At 34.1% G+C, this 23,394-nt stretch overlaps 1 protein-coding gene, 2 non-coding genes and 1 pseudogene across 3 annotated transcripts; 2 read left to right on the top strand and 2 right to left on the bottom strand.

Annotated features, from left to right (window-relative positions):
- The first annotated feature begins 786 nt into the window (after positions 1–786).
- Positions 787–1,681, top strand: LOC125859771 (cytochrome f-like; annotated as a pseudogene).
- A 3,368-nt stretch (positions 1,682–5,049) lies between these two features.
- TRNAW-CCA (transfer RNA tryptophan (anticodon CCA)) lies at positions 5,050–5,123 on the bottom strand. The gene has a single exon. It is a non-coding gene; the product is annotated as a tRNA-Trp (tRNA).
- A 164-nt stretch (positions 5,124–5,287) lies between these two features.
- Positions 5,288–5,361, bottom strand: TRNAP-UGG (transfer RNA proline (anticodon UGG)). The gene has a single exon. It is a non-coding gene; the product is annotated as a tRNA-Pro (tRNA).
- Positions 5,362–12,466: 7,105 nt separating this feature from the next.
- On the top strand, positions 12,467–18,499 carry LOC125858380 (D-xylose-proton symporter-like 3, chloroplastic). Its single transcript, XM_049538139.1, has 15 exons — positions 12,467–12,579; positions 13,862–14,151; positions 14,237–14,316; positions 14,629–14,707; positions 14,786–14,845; positions 14,941–15,007; positions 15,087–15,211; positions 15,325–15,426; positions 15,511–15,888; positions 15,992–16,039; positions 16,117–16,179; positions 16,323–16,403; positions 16,525–16,623; positions 17,897–18,034; positions 18,110–18,499. Exons 2-15 carry the CDS (start codon positions 13,969–13,971, stop codon positions 18,242–18,244), a joined length of 1,638 nt encoding a protein of 545 aa, XP_049394096.1. The 5' UTR covers positions 12,467–12,579; positions 13,862–13,968; the 3' UTR covers positions 18,245–18,499.
- Positions 18,500–23,394: the final 4,895 nt, after the last annotated feature.

The following is a 23,394-nucleotide window of genomic DNA, read 5'->3' as shown; positions in this document are numbered from 1 at the left end:
AGAGGAACTCCTCTTCTTGAACGAAATGATCAAGGGATACTCGGAAACACATCTCGAAGAGTTTGGGATAGGAATCCATAAAGAAACGATCCAATTAATCACGATACAAAATGAGAATCGTATGGATACGATTTTGCACTTCTCAACAAATATCATCTGGTTTGGTATTCTAAGCGGGTATTCAATTTTGGGTAAGGAAAAACTTGTTATTCTTAACTCTTGGGCTCAGGAATTCCTATATAACTTAAGTCACACAGCAAAAGCTTTGTGTCTTCTTCTAGTAACTGAGTTTTTCCTCGGATATCATTCACCCCAGGTTGGGAATTCGCTATACGCTCTATCTATAACGAGGTTGGAGTTGTTGCGAATGAGCAAACTATAACTATTCTTGTTTGCATCCTTCCGGTAATTTTTTATACATGTTTTAAATATTGGCTTTTTCGTTATTTAACTAGTCTGTCTCTGTTAATTTTAGTGATTTATGATTCTATAACTGAATGATAAAGGATCCATTGATATTAATCTAATCCAATTAGAATGCTTGGTACTTTGTAGTTGTACATAAGCAAAGTATTGAAAATCATATTTACTCTTCCTATTTCTAACCATCGGGAAGATTCATCCTAGATTATTCCAGCAAATAGCAGAATCGTGGCTAGGGAACTATACTAGCGACCTACCCAATTTATTGTAGAAATTTTCGCGATCAATGATTGGACCATGCAAACTAGAAATGCTTTTTCTTGGCTATAGAAACAGATTACTCGATCTATTTCCGTATCGCTCATGATATATATCTTAACTCGGACGTCCATTTCAAGTGCATATCCCATTTTTGCACAGCAGGGTCATGAAAATCCACGAGAAGCGACTGGGCGTATTGTATGTGCCAATTATCATTTAGCTAATAAGCCTGTGGAAATTGAGGTTCCACAAGCGGTACTTCCTGATACTGTATTTGAAGCAGTTGTTCAAATTTCTTTTTATATGCAACTGAAACAGGTTCTTGCTAATGGTAAAAAAGGGGGGTTGAACATCGGGGTTGTTCTTATTTTACCGGAGGGGTTTGAATTAGCCCCTCCCGATCGTATTTCTCCTGAGATGAAAGAAAAGATTGGCAATTTGTCTTTTCAGAGCTATCGCCCCAATAAAACAAATATTCTTGTGGTAGGCCCTGTCCCTGGTAAAAAATATAGTGAAACAACCTTCCCTATTCTTTCCTCGGACCCTGCTACTAAGAAGGATGTTCACTTCTTAAAATATCCTATATACGTTGGCGGGAACAGGGGAAGGGTCAAATTTATCCTGACGGCAACAAGAGTAACAATACAATTTATAATGCTACAGCAGCAGGTATAGTAAGCAAAATCATACGAAAAGAAAAAGGGGGTATGAGATAACCATAACGGATGCGTCAGAGGGACGTCAAGTGGTTGATATTATCCCTCCCGGACCAAAACTTCTTGTTTTCGAGGGCGAATCTATCAAATTTGATCAACCATTAACGAGTAATCCTAATATAGGCGGATTTAGTCAGGGAGATGCAGAAATAGTACTTCAAGATCCATTACGTGTCCAAGGACTTTTGTTCTTCTTGGCATCTGTTATTTTGGCACAAATCTTTTTGGTTCTTAAAGAGAAATAGTTCGAGAAGGTTCAATTGGCCTAAATGAATTTCTAGATTCGCATATTTATCGATATCAAGTACGTAAAAAGAACCAAATTCTTGTTGGCGATTATTTATGATCAAAAAAATAAAATGAAATTATGAAAACTCCTTTGTCTTATTTATACTCTTCTTCAAAATCTAACATACTTTTTTCTACGAGATGCTGGGAATCCCTTGTACCACATAGTATGTAGATTTTGAAGAAGAGTATTTGGCTTTCATTTATTTTGATTTAGTTTTTTTTAATTGGAGTAGTGTAACTATGTTACTATTGCCAGATTTCACTGCCATAAAACGTATCAATAGTTTTCTATTCTAAATAGAAAGAAAGTCAAATTTGTCAAAATACTAGACATAAGGAAGCGGGGGATAAATGCGGGGAAGAAAAAATTCTAGCAGGGATTATTTGTCTTCCTAGTCTTCGACACAAGAAAGGGGTGTAGAACAATCCTTTTTTCTTGTGTCGAAACGAAAGAGTAATGATTCTTGATCTTGTTTGTTAAAAATTCCTAGTCTTGGTTTCAATTTTTCCAGATGTATCAGAAACCCTACACCTACCCCCTTACATATAATATATGAATTGGTGGACAAACAAAACAAAAAAGAGAGGAAATTTTATTAATTAAATAAAACTTCTTCAATCAACTTATCTTATAAAAAATTTGATGATGAAATAGGAAAACAATAAAAAATAAATAGAGTAATGTAATATAGAGAGTGTAATATAGAGAGTAAGGTTCTACATTAGATTAGTATAGAAAGGATTTGCACGCTATCTAATATATGATAGCAGCCAAGAAATTGAGTGATTCCTTCTTTCTTCCAACTCTGAAACTACTGGAAAGTACCGATAGATACTATCATATAAAAAGAAGAGGTGGTCTGACTAACTCGATGAAATGAATTTTTCAAAAACATGCTCAGAAAAATGAGAAAAATGGAGTTTTTGAAAAGACAAAAAAATCCATTTTATCATTTAGATGAAAAAAATATTATGATTCTTAAGAACTCAACGGGCCCTTCCCCTTCGAATCAAACAAACAAAGAAGGGAATCCCGTTAAGTTCTTACGCTTTCATGTTGACAACTCAATTCAGTCGATTATTACAGGGATGAACCCAATCCGGAATATGAACCATAAAAGAAAATACCTATTAAACCGATTACAAGAATACCAGCTACAGTACCTATTATCCAAAGAGGAATCCTTCCAGTAGTATCGGCCATTTACCCCACTTCCCTCCAGATTTCATCAAGTGGTCATGCTAGAGACATAAACAGTCATGGATAATTAAATTATGAGATCCTTCCGAATGAGCTAAGAGAATCTTATTTATTCTCTTTCGTTTTCTTAATTGAAGAAATAATTGGAAAAAAAACAGCAAGTACAAAAATGAGTAATAACCCCAAGTAGAGACTGGTACGATTCAATTCAACATTTTGTTCGTTCGGGTTTGATTGTGTCGTAGCCTCTATAATTCGGATTAAGTTTATCGTTGGATGAACTGCATTGCTGATATTAATCCCAAAAAAAGACGGTAGGTACAGCTAGGCCGTGAACAGCGAACCATCGTACTGTAAAAATTGGATAGGTTCGATCTATAGTCATTAGGGCCTCCTAAAACGATCTACTAAATTCATCGAGTTGTTCCAAAGGATCAAAATGGCCAGTTATTAATGGAATTCCTTGTCGGCTCTCTGTAAAATACTCGTTTGGCCGCGGGCTTCCAAACACATCGTAAGCTAAACCTGTGCTGACATATAACCAACCCGCAATGAATAGGAAATGTATAGTAATGCTATGAATGACCCAGTATCGAATACTGGTAATAATATCAGCAAACAAACATTCTCCTGTGCATCCAGACATGTTGAGCTCCACATATTCTTGTACAGTCAAAGAAGATCGATTTCGTAAAAGATGAGATCAGTAAATGACAATTAACTGAAATTTCATCTTTGTGAGATCGTCAATATTGTACCGCGTCAATATTGTACCGAGGGCGTCTTTAGAGTATACCGAATCAGTATACACAGCAACACAATTTGAATTAGTATCAAAAGTAAGTACTAAATAATTTCTTTTTTCCTTTACTTGTTGATGTAAAATCATCTTCCATTCAATAGAAAATTTTTTCAATTCAATGAAAAAGATTCTCATATTCCCACAATTTAAGAAGATGCGAGATATAGAAATTCTCATTTCGGAGTTGTGGAAGCCGTTTTGTTGTTGGAATCTTTTTTTAAAAGAAATAGAAATTACTAGTTTTAGAATCTAGTTGGACAAAAAAAAGAGTTTTTAAAGTGGTTGTGTGATAAAAAAAATTTCTCCCTCTTTCAAGATATTATGTAAATTAATATATTACTGAATCTAATGAGTTAAACTTAAATTAAAGTCAAAAGCAAAAGTTTTATAAGGTAACTGTTCGCTTTAAGATCGAAAATGAATTCGATACAATTCACCAGAATCTAAGAAATGATCAAATTAGAAAATCATTTCTATTTTGATTCTATAAAAATGCAAGTTTCATTTTTGAATGAAGTTAGACGATACAACTCTTATTAGTTTAATAGTTTACCCAAGAGTTACTCAATGAATCAGTTGATTGGAATTGCGGGATGGATAGATGTTACAGACGATGAATCAATTTCTTTTATATGTCTGGCACTTTATCTTTGTTAGTGTTGTCTGCCTATAATAATAGCTGAATCAAAAACGTTTCATTCAACTTATTATTTCAATTGAAATTGAGATTTTTGTCTACCCTCCTATTTTCTTTTGCAAAATTTGAAACTTAGGTAAGTGCCTTTTAAACATATGTATAGAAATAAAATATTTCATTTAATTTAGCCCGTTCATGCTTACTATAACTAGTTATTTCAGTTTTCTATTAGCGGCTTTAACTATAACCTCAGCTCTATTTATTGGTCTAAGCAAGATACGACTTATTTAAATTGGATATTTAAAATGAACAATTCATAAAAAGAAATCCTTCTGTGGGATTACGTGTATTCTATATTTACTTACGTTACCAATTGTCAATTCTTGTTCATTGTCATTGAGATTCATGTCAATTCAGATTAATATTTAGGTACCGATATTACCTATTTTTTTTTCTACTTTCAAACAAAAAATATGATTGAAGTTTTTCTATTTGGAATCGTGTTAGGTCTAATTCCTATTACTTTGGCTGGATTATTCGTAACTGCATATTTACAATATAGGCCTGGTGATCAGTTGGACCTTTGATTAATTAACATTTATTTTTGATTGACCTCCTCCTTTCTTTAATTCACAGGCACAGGAGGTCAAATTCCGATTGTTGTGAAAGTTACTGAATGGATCTATTTTATTCTAATTCGATCTAAGAAGAAAAAAATCACGCTCTGTAGGATTTGAACCTACGACATCGGGTTTTGGAGACCCATGTTCTACCGAACTGAACTAAGAGTGCTTTCTTATCAGAATAGATAAGACTGTAAACAAAAGGATTCTTTTCATAACCCCAATACATTTTGTATGCATATACTAGAATAGCATGATAAAAATCAAAGATTATGTCCAATTTGAAGCGATCTCAAGTGATCCCTCGTTACTGCTCAAAGGAGCAGTAATAGGTAGGGATGACAGGTTTTGAACCCGTGACATTTTGTACCCAAAACAAACGCGCTACCAAGCTGCGCCACATCCCTTCAATTGTTCCACAGTGTAATTGTAGAGAATTCCTATCTTGTTTTCCACATGGTTATTTCCTCCATTGATATATACAAATTTCTGCTCATTTCGTCTTTTTGGTCTCATTTAACATATAATAGTAAAGGGAAAGACTTCTCTTATAGATTATATAGAAAATACTTATATACAATTATATACAAAATATATAAATACAGAACCCGTCGTAAAAATAAATTAGTCTTTTTCGGAAATTCTCGGTAAGAAAGAAGGGGATGTATTTTTTTTTTCTGTTTTAAGAAAAGGAAAATCTTATTTCCCGAATCATTGTACATTTCAATTTGAATTAGGAATTCTATGTCCAACTCTAAGCAGCCCTTAACTACATATGCATCTGAATCATATATGTATTATCTATTCCAACAAATAATACAAAAAAAGAGGTTTTTCAATGCGAGATCTAAAAACATATCTCTCTATGGCACCAGTACTAAGTACGCTATGGTTCGGGACTTTAGCAGGTCTATTGATAAAGATTAATCGTTTTTTCCCGGATGCATTGACATTCCCCTTTTTTTCATTCTAGTTATTGTCATGGGAAGGAATGAAGAAAATTAGAGATCCAATCAAATATTGGTGATGAATCCCTCTCCCCTTCTTTTCTCTTTTTTCCCTTTTTAGAATAAGGGAGGAAAGAGAAAGAATAAAAAAGTCGATTCAGCATTCGGGCTCAAGTTCGAATTAACTGAATATTAATCATAGAGGAATGGGGGTAGAATAGAAAATAGGGGTCTAGGGAAAGAGTATTATACAAGATACTTAAATGATTACTTCAATTTGAAATATACTTTAGAAAAATCCTTGTATTTTACTATTACTTTATTTTCGTGATTTTAATCTTTGACTTTTAGAATTGGATTTCAAGTTAGTAATTTCTATTTTATCCTTTCTTCGTTTTGAATCGAAAATAGAAGAGTTGAGTAAATCAAAAATCCAAAGGAGGTTCATGGCCAAAGGGTAAGATGTCCGAGTAACGGTGATTTTGGAATGTACTAGTTGTGTCCGAAACAGTGTTGATAAGGTATCAAGAGGTATTTCCAGATATATTACTCAAAAGAACCGGCACAATACGCCTAATCGATTTGAATTGAAAAAATTCTGCCCCTATTGTTACAAACATATGATTCATGGGGAGATAAAGAAATAGAACGAACCAAGTACCTGTGTCTTACCCTTTCAAGGAAGGGGAAAAAATGACATTATATGTATAACATATTTAAATAGAAAACAAACAAATCCTATTTTTGAAAAATTCTATTTTGAGTGGATTTAAAATGAATTAGAATGAAGAAATAGGATTTTAGGGATAAGGAATAAATTAAACAAACAAACCATGGATAAATCCAAGCGACCTTTTCTTAAATTCAAGCGATCTTTTCGTAGGCGTTTGCCCCCGATTCAATCGGGGGATCGAATTGATTATAGAAACATGAGTTTAATTAGTCGATTTATTAGTGAACAAGGAAAACTATTGTCAAGACGTGTGAATAGATTGACCTTGAAACAACAACAATTAATTACTCTTGCTATAAAACAAGCTCGTATTTTATCTTTGTTACCTTTTTCTCAATAATGAGAAACAATTTGAAAGAACCGAGTCGACCGCTAGAACTATTGGTTTTAAAGCCCGAAATAAATAGGCTTACTTTTTCTTCACTTGAATCATAATTACAAGAATCTAGATTTGAGTATCGTGTCGTAAGAAAAAATGAATCGGAAAAAAAGAAATCTGTTTTTGTTGAATTGAACGTGTTCATTCATTTTGACTACTTTAGTATATTTTCTCATACTAATTTCTACTCTACCTTCCCTGAGTTCATTCTCCGGGTAACTCCATTTAAATTATTCTGGTGGATTCTTTCCAATCTACTTCCTTTATGATTTCGTTCGAAATCATATAAAGACAATTCCTATTTGATATAGCTATTTGTGCAAGTATTTTACGGTTAAGAAGCAACTGTCTCTTGTACAGATCGTGTATTAATCTACTATAACTATAGGATACTCCCCTTTCGCGAATTACTGCGTTTATCCTAGTGATCCACAAACGACGAAAATCTCTCTTTTTCCTATCCCTATCCCGATGAGCCGAAACTAAAGCTCTTATTTTCTGTTGAGTAATAGTTCTAGTAAGCCTTGAATGAGCCCCTCGAAAGCTTGATGCAAATAAACGAATTTTTGTTCTACGTCTCCGAGCTATATATCCCCGTTTAATTCTGGTCATTGAATAAATGAAACTTTGACGAATAACTAATTGATTGCCTTTCTTTCAGTTATTCTTTTCCCCCTTCCTAGTCTATTAATAACAAAACGAATTTTTCCAATGTATAAAATCAAAATTCCAATGGCTTTGGCTACTCTAACCTTCCCGACCACGATTTTTTTTTTAGGTATTTCACTGCGAAATAAGACAGAACTAAGAAATTGTATTTTCCTAGGTATCAAAAATATAGTAAATAAAAGAAATAAAAAAAGAAATAGTGGGTTCCTTCGTTTCTATGGTTACTTCTTAAACGGTGAGGTCTTCTCTATACACCGGAGCCTTTACTTTATACTTTAATTTACTATTTAATCAACTAATTGATGTTATTGGGAACTTGTATAGTTCACACACTTTGGCTCTACTCATGAATTATCCAGTAATAGGTCTTTCACAATCAGATCTACCTATACAGTAACGGTATTTAATTATGAAAGTTTGTTGGGTAGCTGATCCTCTTAGTCCGTTTAAATAAGATTTCCTCCGCTTAATGGATAACCATTTATTACCAATGGAGAATTTCTTATCATCTTAAATTCAGGTGATTGGATTTACACCAACGGAAACCATAAACTTCATACACAATAGAGGGATATGGTAGAGTTTTTTTAAAAAAAATAATGGATGGAGTTCCTTTTTCCATCCCATCCCATTCACCGGTACTGATCATTGATACTGTAAAAGTAGTTTTCTTGCTTTTGTGCCAGCTCATGATCTAAACGAGTCGCACATACACCCTAGTACATGTTCCTCGACGCTAAGGGCACCCCCGAAGAGCGGGGGATTTCGTGACATTTCTGATTGACTGTCTTGTATTTCTAATAAGTTGTTTAATAGTTGGCATGTTGAATCGTATACATAATTATGATGGGTTGGTTTAGATTGATCCTAACCGAATGATGGTGAGTTACTTCTATTTAATAGAATATTAATTCGAAGATAAAATCTCAAATCACAGATTTGCGCGAAATCCATGTTATTTTCCTTGAACCGCTACAAAATCAACAATTCCATAAGCTTGGGCTTCTGTTGCTGACATAAAAATATCTCTATACATATCTTCGTGTACAACCCAGAAGGGTTTGCCCGTTCTTTCTGCATAAACCCTTGTGAGGGTTTCACGCAGTTTCATCAGTTCTACCGCTTCCATGACAAATTCGCCTACTTGTGCCATATAAAAAGCACTATAAGGTTCATGTATCATTACCCTGATGATATAACAAAATAAAAGCTTCCCCTATCTCACATGATAAAGCAAAGAGAAAAGAAAGATAAAGAATAGAAAAGAGATAGAATTGAACAATCGTACAGGCATCTTTTGTGCATACGGCTCTACAAGAAAATTGACCCCCCTCCTTTCTATTGAAGAAAGAGAAAATAGAATCTATCAGACTCAGATGGGTAAATAATCAAATTGCCATCCTTCCTTTCGGAGGAGTTCAAAAATACTATGATGGCTCCGTTGCTTTATATGTTTATTTTTTCTTTTTTTTGTCTGTGATTTAGCAATCCCAAAGTTTCTTTTTAATCCGATCAAATAAGGAAAAAATCTTTTTTTTTTCGTACTCTTTCATAACATAAATATTGTTAAGAACTCTCCAGCATGAAAACAAATAAGTTTGTGACGCTGAACTGAATTCCCGATAGATAAGAGAAAATCGGAAATACCCCTTATCTCATACTACTCTCTCGATACAGAATCTAATGTAAAAAAAACAATACAAAAATTTCTCATATCGAATTCGAAGTGTCATGCTATTATTACTTAGTATTCATATGGCGAAGGCATAGTCTTCTTTTTTCTCTCAAATAAAAACCTCATTGGCGCCAAGCGTGAGGGAATGTTATACGTTTGGTAAGTTGTCCTCCGGCCAGGATAAAAGATCCCATTGAAGCAGCTAATCCTATGCATATTGTATGGATATCTGGTCGCACAAATTGCATAGTATCATAAATGGCGATCCCAGGTATTACCCAGCCCCTAGGAGAGTTTACAAACAAATATAGCTCTTTGTTCTCATCCTCCATACTGAGATACATCATAAGACCAATAAGTTGATTCGAAAGATCGGTACTAATCCCTTGGCCTAAAAAAAGTAATCTTTCTCGATAAAGTCGGTTGATTAGGGTAAAATTGTATCCCTTAGGAGCCGTACATGCCTTTTGATGCATATGGTTCAAAAAAATTGTGAATCAATGTATAGATTCCAGTCCTCTTTCTTTTTTTCTACAAGGGCTCTTTCTTACTTCTAACGAAAGGGCTTTTCTTCGATTTTTCAATAAAGACGAGTTTTTACTCCTTTTTGATATTTTCGATGTTCCATTATAAAATTCGAAGTTATAAGAAAGGGTCATTAAACTTATCGAATTAACTTCTCATTGATTTATTCTTTAATCGAGATTTAATCCAAACCGCGATGGTATTTTCTTGTTCCTGAATGGGTCAGTTTCATCTTTTTAGGTTTATGCTCTACTCCGGGTAAAGATCCGCCCGATTTGGATTTGTAGATATAGGACAAATGCTCCCATTACCATTTCTTTTTGTATTTCTTTTTTTTTTTGCAATTCATTTTATACAAGTAGTTATTAGAGTTGAGATAACTTTGCTTGACAATTAGGATCTCTTTACAAAGAAAAAATATGAATAGCAATCATAGATATCTTACCAATCCAATTGGGTTTTTTCTAAACGGAGCCTGGATACTTCATATATTTAGTCCAACCAAGCCAACCATAAATTATTCTAATTGATAATAGTAATATGAATCCCCTCAAAAATGGATCTAATTGCACTTCACACTCCAATTTTTTGATGATTCAATTTATCTTTCTTGGGCGAAACGGGGGATATCTCGATCGGGGGAGAGAATGGGGAAATACCATATGACCCAATATATCTGACAAGTCGCACTATACGTCAATCCAAGATGAAATTGGATCTCCAGGATTTTGGAATAGAACTTTTGGAACACCAATAGGCATTAAATGAAAGAACGAATTAAATACTATATTTCACTTTGAGGTGGAAACGTAACAATTTTTTTTTATTGTCTTTATAATATTCATATTGATTTTTATCGTATTTATTTTATCCATAGATTTTCAAAATTCATAAAGAAAGACAGAATGAATAAACTCAAATTATTACGAATAGGTCTTTCTAATGATAAATAAGTATGGACTCATTCGCTCATAGAAAATGGGATCAACTCCCCCATTGCGTATTGGTACTTATCGAGTATAGAATAAATCTGCTTCTCTTTGTTCCTACGAACAGAATTGTTCCATTATTACCAACAGAATAGAAACCCTTGTTCGGAAATAATTGACTCAACAAGAGTGGTCCATAGGATAGTCACATTATAGTCTTTTCCAATGCAATAAAGTTACTAGTGTTCATTTATCTTTGATATAAAGGGTATTTCCATGGGTTTGCCTTGGTATCGTGTTCATACCGTTGTATTGAATGATCCCGGTCGGTTGCTTTCTGTTCATATAATGCATACAGCTCTGGTTGGGGTATACCAAGTCATCAACTTCATGAGATTCTATGGTTATAACTCTTATCTTTATTCAATATTTGTCAACTTATTACTTATAGAAATAAAATTTGAATACATGTGTATACGAAGTTTGTTATATTTTAGGTCTCAAATTGAAATTTTGCTTTAGGCCCCCAACTACGTTGAGCCTCCCCTGATAGGAAATAATGAAAAAATAAAACGACAACATACCTTCACATCATTGTAAAAAATCTTGCAAATACAAAGTGAAAGATAAAATCACATCATCAATAATTTAACTACTTGCTAATCTTCATGTATTAACAATATCATCAAAACGACAAAAAACATACCTTCACATAATTCTAAAAATTCCTCTAAATTCAAAGTGAAAGGTAAAACCACATCATCAATAACTTAAGTACTTGCTAATCTTCATGTATTAACAGTATCATTAATAATGAAAATGAAATCAAAAGAAGAGAAATGTGTGAAAGAAAATAAAGAATAAAGAAGACAATAACATACATATATATCTTCCATCCAATCTGCATCTATGTATGTTTGTATCCGTAAAATATAAATTATTTATAATTCCATTTGTAGACCTTAGAAATTCTTTACCCTTCATAAATATGTATTATTATGAAAAATGTAATTGTCCATAAATATGAATTATGAAAGGCTGTAACGGTAACAACAAATAAGGAGACTATTTTTTAAATTAAATTATTAATTAACGAAATGAGATAAAAACTTAAAAAATAGACAAAAAAAAGAATATGATATTTGGCCAAAGAGAGGTGCTACATCATTTTTCTTTATCTAACTTTATAATGTACATAAATTGGAACTGTTGAATTGAATTAAACGAAAAGTTTGTGACTTTTGAATTTCTATAAATAAGAATTAAATTGAATAGAATGAGGGAAATGGCAGAAACGTGCAAATTGAAATAGCGCAAAAGAAGGAAAAAAAGAATATATAAATTGAATACATAAAATTCTCTTTTGGACAAAATTAATAAGAATCTATATATAAGAGAGGAATTTACGAAAACGTAATCAATTCAAATAATAAGAAAATAGATGTTACATATATTTAATATTGGAGATCAGAAATTTAAGAATTAAGAAAATATAATAAATATAAATAATAAGAAAAACTTCAAAATTTTGAGAAAAATAAATAAATAGTGATAGTAAGAAAAATAAATAAATAGTGATAGTGGCCATTGAAACATGCCACGTCAGCTTAGCTTTATTAATATATATATATATAGATTAAGTCAACAAAAATTATAAGATAATGTAGTCGAGATAAAAGGTTGGCAATGTTTGGCTGGGTTTCACAAAGCTGATAAACCTCTTCTTCCAGCTCAGTCTCGCTGTCTCGGTGTTGTTCCTTTGACGTCTGTGAGTTCGCTTTCATCACTGCTCTGGATTTTAGGTTTTGATTTGAGTTCTCTTTTTGTAGTTGATGTTGTTTCTTCCCCCGATTTGGGAATTCATAGTTCCTCCTTTGATTGCATGTGTGAACTTAGTTTGTGATTTTGGCTTGTTTAGCCGTTCAACAACCTGGGTTATTTGGGTGTTCAGCGATTCCGATGAATTTTGATCGATCTTGGAGGCAGGAGGGGACCCATTTTATTAAGGAATGACTAACAAGATGTCTGAAGTTCGAGTTGCGAGCCTGCACTCGCTCTTGTTAGCCCGTGCTACATTCCTATATGCGACTTACCAAAGGAAATTTGGTTTATTATATTTATTGAAATACAACCTTCAAATGTTAAACTGAGTTTTCATCGTCCTCTCCAGTTCATTTAAAGTCATCCTCACCCTCAAATCTTAGAGTGAGTTTTCATCGTCGTGTCCAGTTCATTCAGTTTAGAGAGTTAGGACTTGGGAGAATTGGAGAATGATAATACAAAACTACGAGAAGTTAACCCGTGCAACTACGTTAGCTCTACCCACCAAATTTAGGCTAATAAAAAGAAATTGCATTAGAATTTGCTTTAGAAATAATACTGATAGGTATATTGTTTTTTCAACAAATCCATTAAGAATTGGAATAAACTTTTGTGGAAATCTAATATGCTAATGAGGTCTCTTTATATATCTTCCACCTCCAATAAGAATCATGTTACTGCACTAATGAAACACCAATATGGATTAGTTTGACATTTTATTCCTAGGAAATTTGATATAGTAATTCATTACTTACCTGTTCAAAAAGATAACAAATTTAGTAGTTTCCATATTTTTGTTGTTGGTTCAGTTGAGCTGCAGTTTTCCTTTACTTGTTTTTATTCAATTTAAATCCTTTCAAGTTGACTGCTTTAAGGATATTTACCAGATTGTTGTACCAAAACAAAGTTAAACCTCCCAACAACGTCTCAGTCCCAAACAAGTGATATATTCGAAACGAATACAATCATATCTGCACATCCAAGTTTATTAGACTTTACTTCATCTACGTTACTGTATTTTAGAATATAATTTGAGTTTGCTTTGTGTTCCGGCATTACTTTGCAAATTCGATATTGCTTATTTACATGTTTGAATTTTCATCTTGAGAAGATGTATAATTGAATTTTGTGTGGAGACATAGGGAATTTCCCTATTGACTTGCACCCAAGTGTGTGTTGCCTAAATATATATATATATATATATATATATGTGGATTATCTACTTACAGAATACAGGAGAGACAGCCCATGCACTTACAAAGATTAGTCCAACAGATATCTGGAGCCATTCAAATAGCCAAGGACGTTTCCCTCTACATTTAATACTGGTGCATAAATGGGTTGGTATAATCCGACTATGGCACTCTCAAAACCACCATTGCTAGTTCCATCCAACTCGTGGGTTTTGAAGGGTAAGAAGGTAATTGAATGTAGAAGAAATTACCCATTGATTGGAAGGAAGAAGGAAAATTTAGTGGGTGTACATTTTGTGGGTTGTAAGGGAATGCTCAGACTGAAGGTAGATACAGAGAAATTGAATACACTCTAATTTCAAATTTTACTTGTGTTTCCTCTTCTCTTTGTTTGTTGTTTTTCTTATATAGGTTTCGGCATCTTCAGGAGAAGGAGAAGAAGCCGAGCCAGGGCATATAGAGGAATTCAGTTGGTCTTCTGTTATTTTGCCGTAAGTTCGACACCTTTTTTCTGAACAAGAGTAAAAATAAGCAATTATACCTATATTCAGAACTTGGGTATTTCATCATTCATTATTAGTTCTTGACAATTAACTCAATAATTGACAAAATTCAATAGTCTCTATATTCATGTATGTGATATTAAAGCCACAAGCTGTTTTCACCATCCTTGTTCTCCATTTAAATTCAAAAGGATCATGTGATCTAAAAATAATAATCATTTACCCAATAAAATACTACTAGTATCATGGTTTTGCCTTTTCAGATGGTATGCAAAAATAATACTATTGTGTCAAATACAGTTTTATCTTCCCAGCCCTAGGCGGTTTATTATTTGGCTATGATATTGGTGCCACCTCAGGTGCTACCATCTCATTGCAGGTAATTCTCAGTTTCATTGACCTGCTTTACTCTTCATGTACCGTCAATTATGGATTTATTTTTAAACTGATTTCTCAGTCGCCTGAGCTTAGTGGAATGAGTTGGTACAACCTCTCAGCTGTTCAGCTTGGTCTTGTGGTATGCTTTCTATATATGTTGCATATTCCATGACTAATTACTGCTCTCAAATATCAAATTTTTGAATATCTATTCTTGGATATATATATATATAGGTCAGCGGTTCCCTTTATGGGGCTCTTATTGGCTCCATACTCGCCTACCCATTTGCTGATTTCCTAGGTGGAGTTCAATTACTTAAAGTTTTGCTGATACACAAATAATTATATTAATTAACTTTTCTTTTTTGGGTTTTGTAAAGGAAGGAGGAGGGAACTGATCGTAGCAGCCATTTTATATTTGGCTGGCGGTTCACTAACTGCCTGTGCTCCAGGACTAGGGGCACTCTTGTTGGGTCGGCTTGTTTATGGACTAGGAATTGGCTTGGTAGGTTTTGGTTTGCTTTTTATTATCTCAGTTCCACCTTTCCATATATGTCTATCTCTGTCACAGCTTAATCTATTGGATGACCAAGTAGCTGAGATTCTTCATCTCAATAGGCAATGCATGGAGCACCTCTATATATAGCAGAGACTTGTCCATCCCAAATCAGAGGGACATTAATCTCTTTAAAGGAGCTGGCAATAGTACTGGGTATTTTGGTATGTTTATCTATCTATGTTTCTCTTATATTCTAATATCATCTAAGAGAAATAACGGATCACATTGAACGATGGAATTTCCAGCTGGGTTATTTTGTAGGTAGCTATGAAATTGATGTCATTGGAGGGTGGCGTTACATGTTTGGATTTAGTGCTCCAATTGCTTTATTGATGGGGTTTGGCATGTGGACTCTCCCACCATCTCCCAGATGGTTACTTCTGAGGGCAATTCAAGGTAAAGGACCATTGCAGGAATACAAAGAGAATGCTATTGGAGCATTGAGCAAACTGAGAGGCCGCCCTGCTGGCGATAAAGTATCTGAAAAACAAATAGAAGATACTATTATATCATTGAAAACTGCCTACACAGATGAAGAAGCTGAAGGAAATTTTCTCGAGGTATTGCAAGGACCAAGTTTGAAAGCATTTACAATTGGAGGAGGTTTGGTCCTATTTCAACAGGTAAAAACAGTTTGAGATTGAGCTACTCCTTTTTTCTTGTCATACTCTGCGGTTTTCATCAAAATAGTTTCTTGGTTTCAAGCTTATGTGGTAGTTTTTACAGATAACTGGACAGCCAAGCGTTCTGTATTATGCTGGTTCAATTCTTCAGGTATCTACACTCTTTTAACTTTCTCCTTATAATAATATGATCTTGCATAATGTAATTTTAAAGCAATTTGTTCCTAGAGTGCTGGTTTTTCTGCGGCTGCAGATGCTGCTCGAGTTTCAGTCGTTATTGGTATATTTAAGGTAAGTTGAGTAACTGGAGCCAGGAAAAGTCTTTTATCTCTCGTTCAAGAATATTAACCTGAGTCTTTTTATCAGAAGGATTGATAATTTCCCTCTAATACTCTGACTCTTTGTTTGCATCGAGTTTACTTATTCTCCTGCAGTCACTGATGACAGCAGTCGCTGTCCTAAAAGCTGATGATCTTGGGAGAAGGCCATTGTTGATTGGAGGAGTCAGTGGGATTGTACGCATCTAATCATAGGATTATACTCTAGATACTTATCATTTTATATATAGGTCATATTTCTACTTGTTGGTTTGATTTCTGAGAGAAAGTGTTGCTATTTGTGTGATGTGATCTACAGGCCCTATCATTGTTTCTTCTTTCAGCTTATTATAAATTTCTCGGCAGTTACCCTTTCGTTGCTGTTTCTGCTCTGCTTCTCTATGTGGGATGCTACCAGGTGATGCTCTCATATACTCATACTTGCTGGCGTAAACAACTCTAATTTGTAGGTGTTTCTTGGGAAGATTCACTATTAACTTAACAAGGGTATTGACCTTAATCTACTAATCATCTTCCTAGTTATTTCAGACAACTTGTTTCTCCTCTCTTCTCTTTAATATGTAACACGTGAATTATGATTGTTTATACCCCAGATCCATAATCTTGTCAGGAATTTACCTTATTGGAAGTAGTCCCCTAGTGGTAAGAGTGCAACTTGTGATGTGTGGGTTAGGCACAGGTCATGGATTCAAACCCTGCCACAGACAAACACTTGGTATTTAAGTGGAGAAGGGTAAAGGGGGCCGCCATTATCCACCGATTTTTGAAATATATGCCACTGACCTTCGGGGATTTCTCATTTTTAAAAGAGGCTTTTGTTAGTTTATTAGTAGGTCGACATAATCAATCTAGTGTACTTGGCAAGTTAATAATATCTCACAATTGAGTAAAGTTTTTTTGATTACGTAACTTTTCCTTATCTCAAAATTAATTAATTCTTCTACCCGATCAGTCAATCAACTAAACCTCAATCCTAACTTGTGTCTGGCAAATGAATTCTCTGCATCCAATCCGTTATATTATGGCACACTTCATCCTAATACTATTCAGTAACAATTTTTTATTTTTGAAAATAGATTCCTTTAGGTATTAGTGAGAAAAATATGTCTTAAGTTTTCTCATATCCAATTGCAATCCTAGACAATGTATTGCATAATATGGATTTGTTGATAGTCAATTGCTATTCTATATGGATGTCTTTATTTTCAAAAGCCACTTCAAAATCAGAGGACGACATTTTTAATTTGAAATAATCTGAGTGACATGTTAATTAATGCTTTTATTCCCGAAGATTTTGATCATTAGAGATTGAAAAGGTGCATTGTTTATGAATGACATTCTGCACTGAAGTTGTATCTTCTAAACTTGGCATGTGTATGTCTTATGAAGTGATTGATTGTAGAGTTTCAGTTAAGTTGGACCATTTTGGTTCAATTATGTTGCATGAACTAGGAGAGACTTTATTCGTATAAGTTTTTTATCTTTAAATAACCATATAAAATTTAGTTAGCATTTTAAGCTATGATGATTATAGTACCAGTGAGAAAAGGTAATTGCTTAAATATATATTTTTTTATATTAGTAACCAAGCATTATATGATATTGAATGTAGTGATTTGTTAGCGTGATAAATGACCTCATTGAAATATGTTTGTTCCATGGCATTGAAGATATCTTTTGGGCCTATTAGCTGGCTTATGGTATCAGAGATTTTCCCACTCCGCACCAGAGGGAAGGGGATAAGTCTAGCTGTTCTTACCAATTTTGGTTCTAATGCGATAGTGACCTTTGCCTTTTCACCTCTAAAGGTAAGAACTTGTTCTCCTGCAAATGTCAATTCCACTGTAACCTGTGTTAGATTTGTCATGGTTTCCATTTTGCAGGAGTTGCTTGGGGCAGAAAATCTCTTCCTTCTATTTGGAGTGATTGCTTTGTTGTCACTTGTGTTTGTGGTCACCTCTGTTCCAGAGACTAAAGGCTTGACCTTGGAAGAGATTGAGTCCAAAATCTTGAAGTGAAGACATAGTTTTGTGTCCTTGAGATCACAAATAGAATAATTATCTCTTCTTTAATGTATATCAATTTTATCAGAATACAATGCTTGAAAACTTGTATCTAATATTGATGACTTCGCAATTCTGCTTCCGTTTGGGGATTCTTCTTGTGCTACTCTATATATATTGTTTTTGTTGCCGCTCTGATTTGGCGAAGCAAATGTGGGGACATAACATTGTAGGTGTAGCATATGATCTATATCTATACTACTTTAAAAATCATTAACTCTCTAATTTAAATATTAAATTATTATAAAACTCTCAATATAAAACACCCAATTTAGTATATTTTCTATATTTTATATTTATTTATATTATATTAAAAGCAGACACTTTTTTATATTAAAGGATTGTGACTTTTTCGAGAGTTATGGTTTATCTAAAGGTTGTGACTTTAAAATGAAAATGCTTTCATTATTGGATTAAACAAGGTATAATTATTTATGTTTAAGAATCCCTAAAGCCACCTCTTTATTATCTTCATCTTCTTTTGTAATGGTCCTGAATGTCATTTTTGGAGTTTTTCGGAAAATAACTATTTTACTATCATGATAGTTTCCCCAAGTTGTGTTGGATCAGTTTTTGAGGTTAGATTGGAAACTGGATCGAAAAGTTCAGATTCTTGGAAGTTTTGGAGTTTTGAAAGTGTTTAAGTTGAAATGGTCGACTTTAGTTAATATTTGGAGTTTCGAGTCTCATAATGGAATTCTATCAATTCCATCGGCTCCAGAATGTAACTTTTGGGTTAGTTGGACTATTGACTTAGGTATTGAGGTATTTAAATGAGTTTTGGAAAAGTTTTTTGTATTTTGAAAGTTGAAAGCATAAGATAGTTGGTCAAAGTCAACACTTGGTGATAGCAAGCTCGAAATGGAATTTCGTCCACTTCCATTAGCTTCGGAATGTGATTTTAAGTCTAGTTATACTGTTGGTTTGGGTCCCAAGACTTTTGGTTTGATTTTGAGTCATTAGACGAGATGTGGGAAAAGTTAAGGCTAAAGTTTGACTTTAGTCAATGCTTGAGGTTAGAAAGGTCATTTTCGAGTTTTGACAATTCCACTAAGTCCAAATAGTGATATTTGGTCTGGTTGAAGGTTTGGTTCAATTCTTGAAGCTTTGGATGAGTTTCATGTCCCTATTTGAAAATTTGGAGATTCTTCAAGTTAGAGTTGACTTTGGTCAACATAAGGTTAAAGTGACCTTGTAACACTCCAGAAACTAGTAGGCTAAACTACATCTTAACATGAGGGTTAGAGTCGTAAACATAACTCCCCGTACCTAAAAATAAAGGGCTTAGTGTTAGAACGTCAAGGTACGACCCCAAGGACCAACCATGGGTCCTTGAGGAGGACCCTAAAAAATGCATGGACAATGACCAACGAAAGGGACCTACGCCCTGTTGGTCAGTCCATGATCGTGGGTGAGGGCCGTAGGTCAAGCCTACAAATGAGGCTCTCTGAACCCCGACCCATGCTTCACCAGCACGGGCCGTGGGTCCAACCACGGTCCGTCAGTGAGGGTCTCGTGGATGGGGCCAAACTCTCTGAACATGAACCACGCCTAACGACGATGGGTCGTGGTTCCATACACGGTCCGTAGGTCATGGGTCTCGTAGTTCAAGCCTGGAAACTGCTTTTTGGGAGTTAAGTTTAGGGGTACTTTAGGGTTTTCCGATTTTAATTAATAACTAAGTGAGGTCGTTTTAGCCTAAATTAGATCACCTATATAAGGATTTTATATCACCAAATTAAGTCAATTACCTCATTATTTCTAAATCCCAAAACTAGTCCCAAAACTTCATCCTCTCCAAAGAAAATTCTCTCTCTAGAACTTCAAGGAAGAAGAAGAAAAAGGAAGTTGGAGCTAGGGTTCAAGGAGCAAGGTTTTATTCTCAAATTCATTTGATGTCATTGCTAAGGTATGATAGATCTTCATCCATTGATAGAAATCATCCACGAAGCCCTTTCAAAACCCCAATTTCAAAGATAGAAATCCCCAAAAGTTAGAGTTTGATTCCAAAGTCATGGGTTCCTTTTAAAAATGACTCTAATGCTTGAATTACTTTATATTATGATTGAATTAATGATTTATTATGATTTTTATGTTGAAATCCCCATATTTCCCAATTATGATCTTGTGATGTGGATTTGTGGATGAAAGAAGGATATTAGGAGATTAAGCTTGTAGTAATTGAGCTACTTGAATTATGTTAATATCCATGTCTAATGTAGTGAATTCTAGATGTATTGATTCAATATGAGCTTTGATCCTTGAAAGGCAAATTGTGATATTATGCATGAATTATGAAGTTTAGTATATGCTTTAAGAACACTTTGAGAGTAAAGTGAATAAGATTATGATCTAGTTATTGTGTTGTTGAAAGGTTATTCTCATATACACACTTATGCATGGATATGATATGATGTGAAATGTTTTCTCACAATATGATGATTCTAGGATTGAAAGGCTTTCTCACATATTGAATCTATATGTAGACATGGACGGTGAAAGGTTATTCTCACGCATGATCTAATGAGCTATCTTATGAATTATGTTGGATTGAGTGTCAAAACATTCTTCCATGAATATGAACTTAAGTCAAGACTTAATATGAACTCTGTGGGAATTAATGCTTAGCACCGAGTGGATATTGAATATGAGATGGAAGCTTTTACGCTAGTTGAGTCCGGCTTTCCAAATGGGTTCCTTCTACGCTAGTTCAGTTCGGCTTTCCAAATGGATTCCTCCTACGCTAGTTGAGTTCGGGTTCCCAAGTATGTATCTCATGAGATGGAAAACTATGCTAGTTGAGTCCAGGTTTCTAGTAATAATCTCCTTATCCCATAAACTATGTGCCCTCATATGTATTTAGCTAGTGGATCCACCTAAGCTAAGAGTATGGTTCTACCTTCGACAAGTAGGACAACCCCTTTTCGATGTGGGGTAGACACCGAATTCCATGTTAGCTCATATGATCTATGTCGGTAAGGCTTAATCCCACTATGACAACAATATGAACAAGAATATGAATTATGAACTATGGTTACTTAAAAAGCTTTACTTAGCATGGGTGAGATTTATGGGGTCTTATTCATGCATTGCACAAGTATGATTTAAGGGTATTTATGACATGTTCCTCTTATGTTATGATGCTCTATGTAATGAATATGCTTATGACTTATGCTTTTTCCACTATTTTCATAATGATGTTTAAACTTAGTAAATTGCATGCATTCTACTAAAATGTCCCCTTTTAGCATGTTTTCAATGTTTTTACGCATGACTATCATACTTAGTGCATTTTTGTACTAACGCATACTTTTTCTATATTTTTTACACCAAGTGTAGGGCCCGGTTCTCAAGGTGCTAATCGTTGTGGCTAGAAGCTTGGATTTGCTTATTCTCCTAGGTTGTTGGTAAGTCCTCATGATTCAAGGACGGATGTTGTCTCTTTGTAGTTCATTTCTTGTATTTCTTTTTCAGACTATGTTGTGTGGGTTGTGTCCCTTTTCTCATTCGAATATTGTAATAGATGACTATGTTGAGACTTAAAGTCAAGACTTCCGCTTTTCTTTAAATGAAAATTTTAGACTTGAAATGCGTTTTTACTCTTATTGTTCTATGCTTATGTTATAATATGCTAAGTGACTTACATGGAGCCTTTTAGGGTTCTATGTGCCATGTTATATCTAGGGGTACCCCTGAGTCGTGACAGACCTTGTTTGGGTGTTTTGATGATTCCACTGAGTCTGTAATATTTCCAAGCTAGTAGCATATTTGGTTTGTGTTTGAGAGGTTATGGATTAGGTTTAGGTGAGTTTTTAAGCTTTTTGGGTGCTTTGGCGTTGTTTTAACAATTTGTGTCAACTAAAAGGTTCGTTATTAGTTTTAAGGATCGAAAAATTATTTCAAAACTTCTGAAAATTTGAGCATGAATTATAGGACTGATCTACAAAGTTTGGTGCATTTCCGCTAAGTCAGGATTGGACTTTTATCGTGATATATGAAATAACTATTTTACCGAGCAGAAATAATATTTGACTAGGCAAACGTGTATAGAATTGAGTTTCGATTGAACGAGAAGGTCCGTATCATTATTTAAGACATTTAGGAAAAAGAATCGGTTCATTTTGCTATGGTGTTAGGAAGTTACGATCTTTTAGTGAAAATTCAACGATTGATTTCTGGTGTAAATATTGTTGTTTTAGGTATTTAAAATTTCAGATTGTGTTCATTTGATATTTTGAGGATATTGAGAGTTCTAGAGTTAGGATGGAGTGATTCTTGCACCATTCTTCTCGATTTAATATGAGGGTTAGTATTAAATCCCCATTTTAGCATTATCTCATGATTTCTTCATCTGATTTTCTTTTCTTATCCGTGTATTACTTAGGGAAAATTGTGATTATATCAATTTGGACTCAGTTTTTGATGAAAAATGTATATTTAGGATCCTTACATTATGGGCGGACTTATTTTGGCATAAACTGGTTATATTGATTCATTATTAATGATGTATCATGATTGTGTTGTTAGGGAGTGAGTATTGATATGAAAATTATCATTTTCTTAGTATTTGAGTGGACATGCTTATTTGCATTGGTTTTAAAACAATGTGATAAGATCTATTTTGATGATTATGCCGATGAAAAATGATTTCGGCGATGCCAATGGGAAATGATTCTAGAAATTGATGAGCATGCTAATGGAAAATGGTTCTGACGGCTACATGGACTTTATGAGTCTCCCATGGGTCCCAGCCTGATATTCACCGGGTGTGTATGGTTAGGACATACATGCATCACTATATTTGACATCTCATTTCATTGTATTGCACATTTTGTGAACTTTGTGACTGCTTGTTATGGACATTGTGGGTGATGAATATGAAACATTGTATTAGTGTTGTCATATTTATGTTGAAGTTTTATTATACTTATTGTGTGCTATATAAATTATGAACTGTTAGGTTAGGATGACTCTGTGTGGGCTGTATTTGTAGAGGTTTGATTGGAGTGTTAGGAGTACTTGTAGTATGTATTGCTTTACTTAGAGTTATTTGTTTGCTTGCTGATGAGAACCGTCTTGTTTGATACTCACTCCTTTGCTTCTAC

The sequence above is a fragment of the Solanum stenotomum genome, chromosome 3 (assembly GCF_019186545.1).
Source record: "Solanum stenotomum isolate F172 chromosome 3, ASM1918654v1, whole genome shotgun sequence".
Classification (NCBI taxonomy): domain Eukaryota; kingdom Viridiplantae; phylum Streptophyta; class Magnoliopsida; order Solanales; family Solanaceae; genus Solanum; species Solanum stenotomum.
The sequence above is the reverse complement of the archived record's forward strand: the minus strand, read 5'-3'. Positions and strand labels throughout refer to the sequence as shown.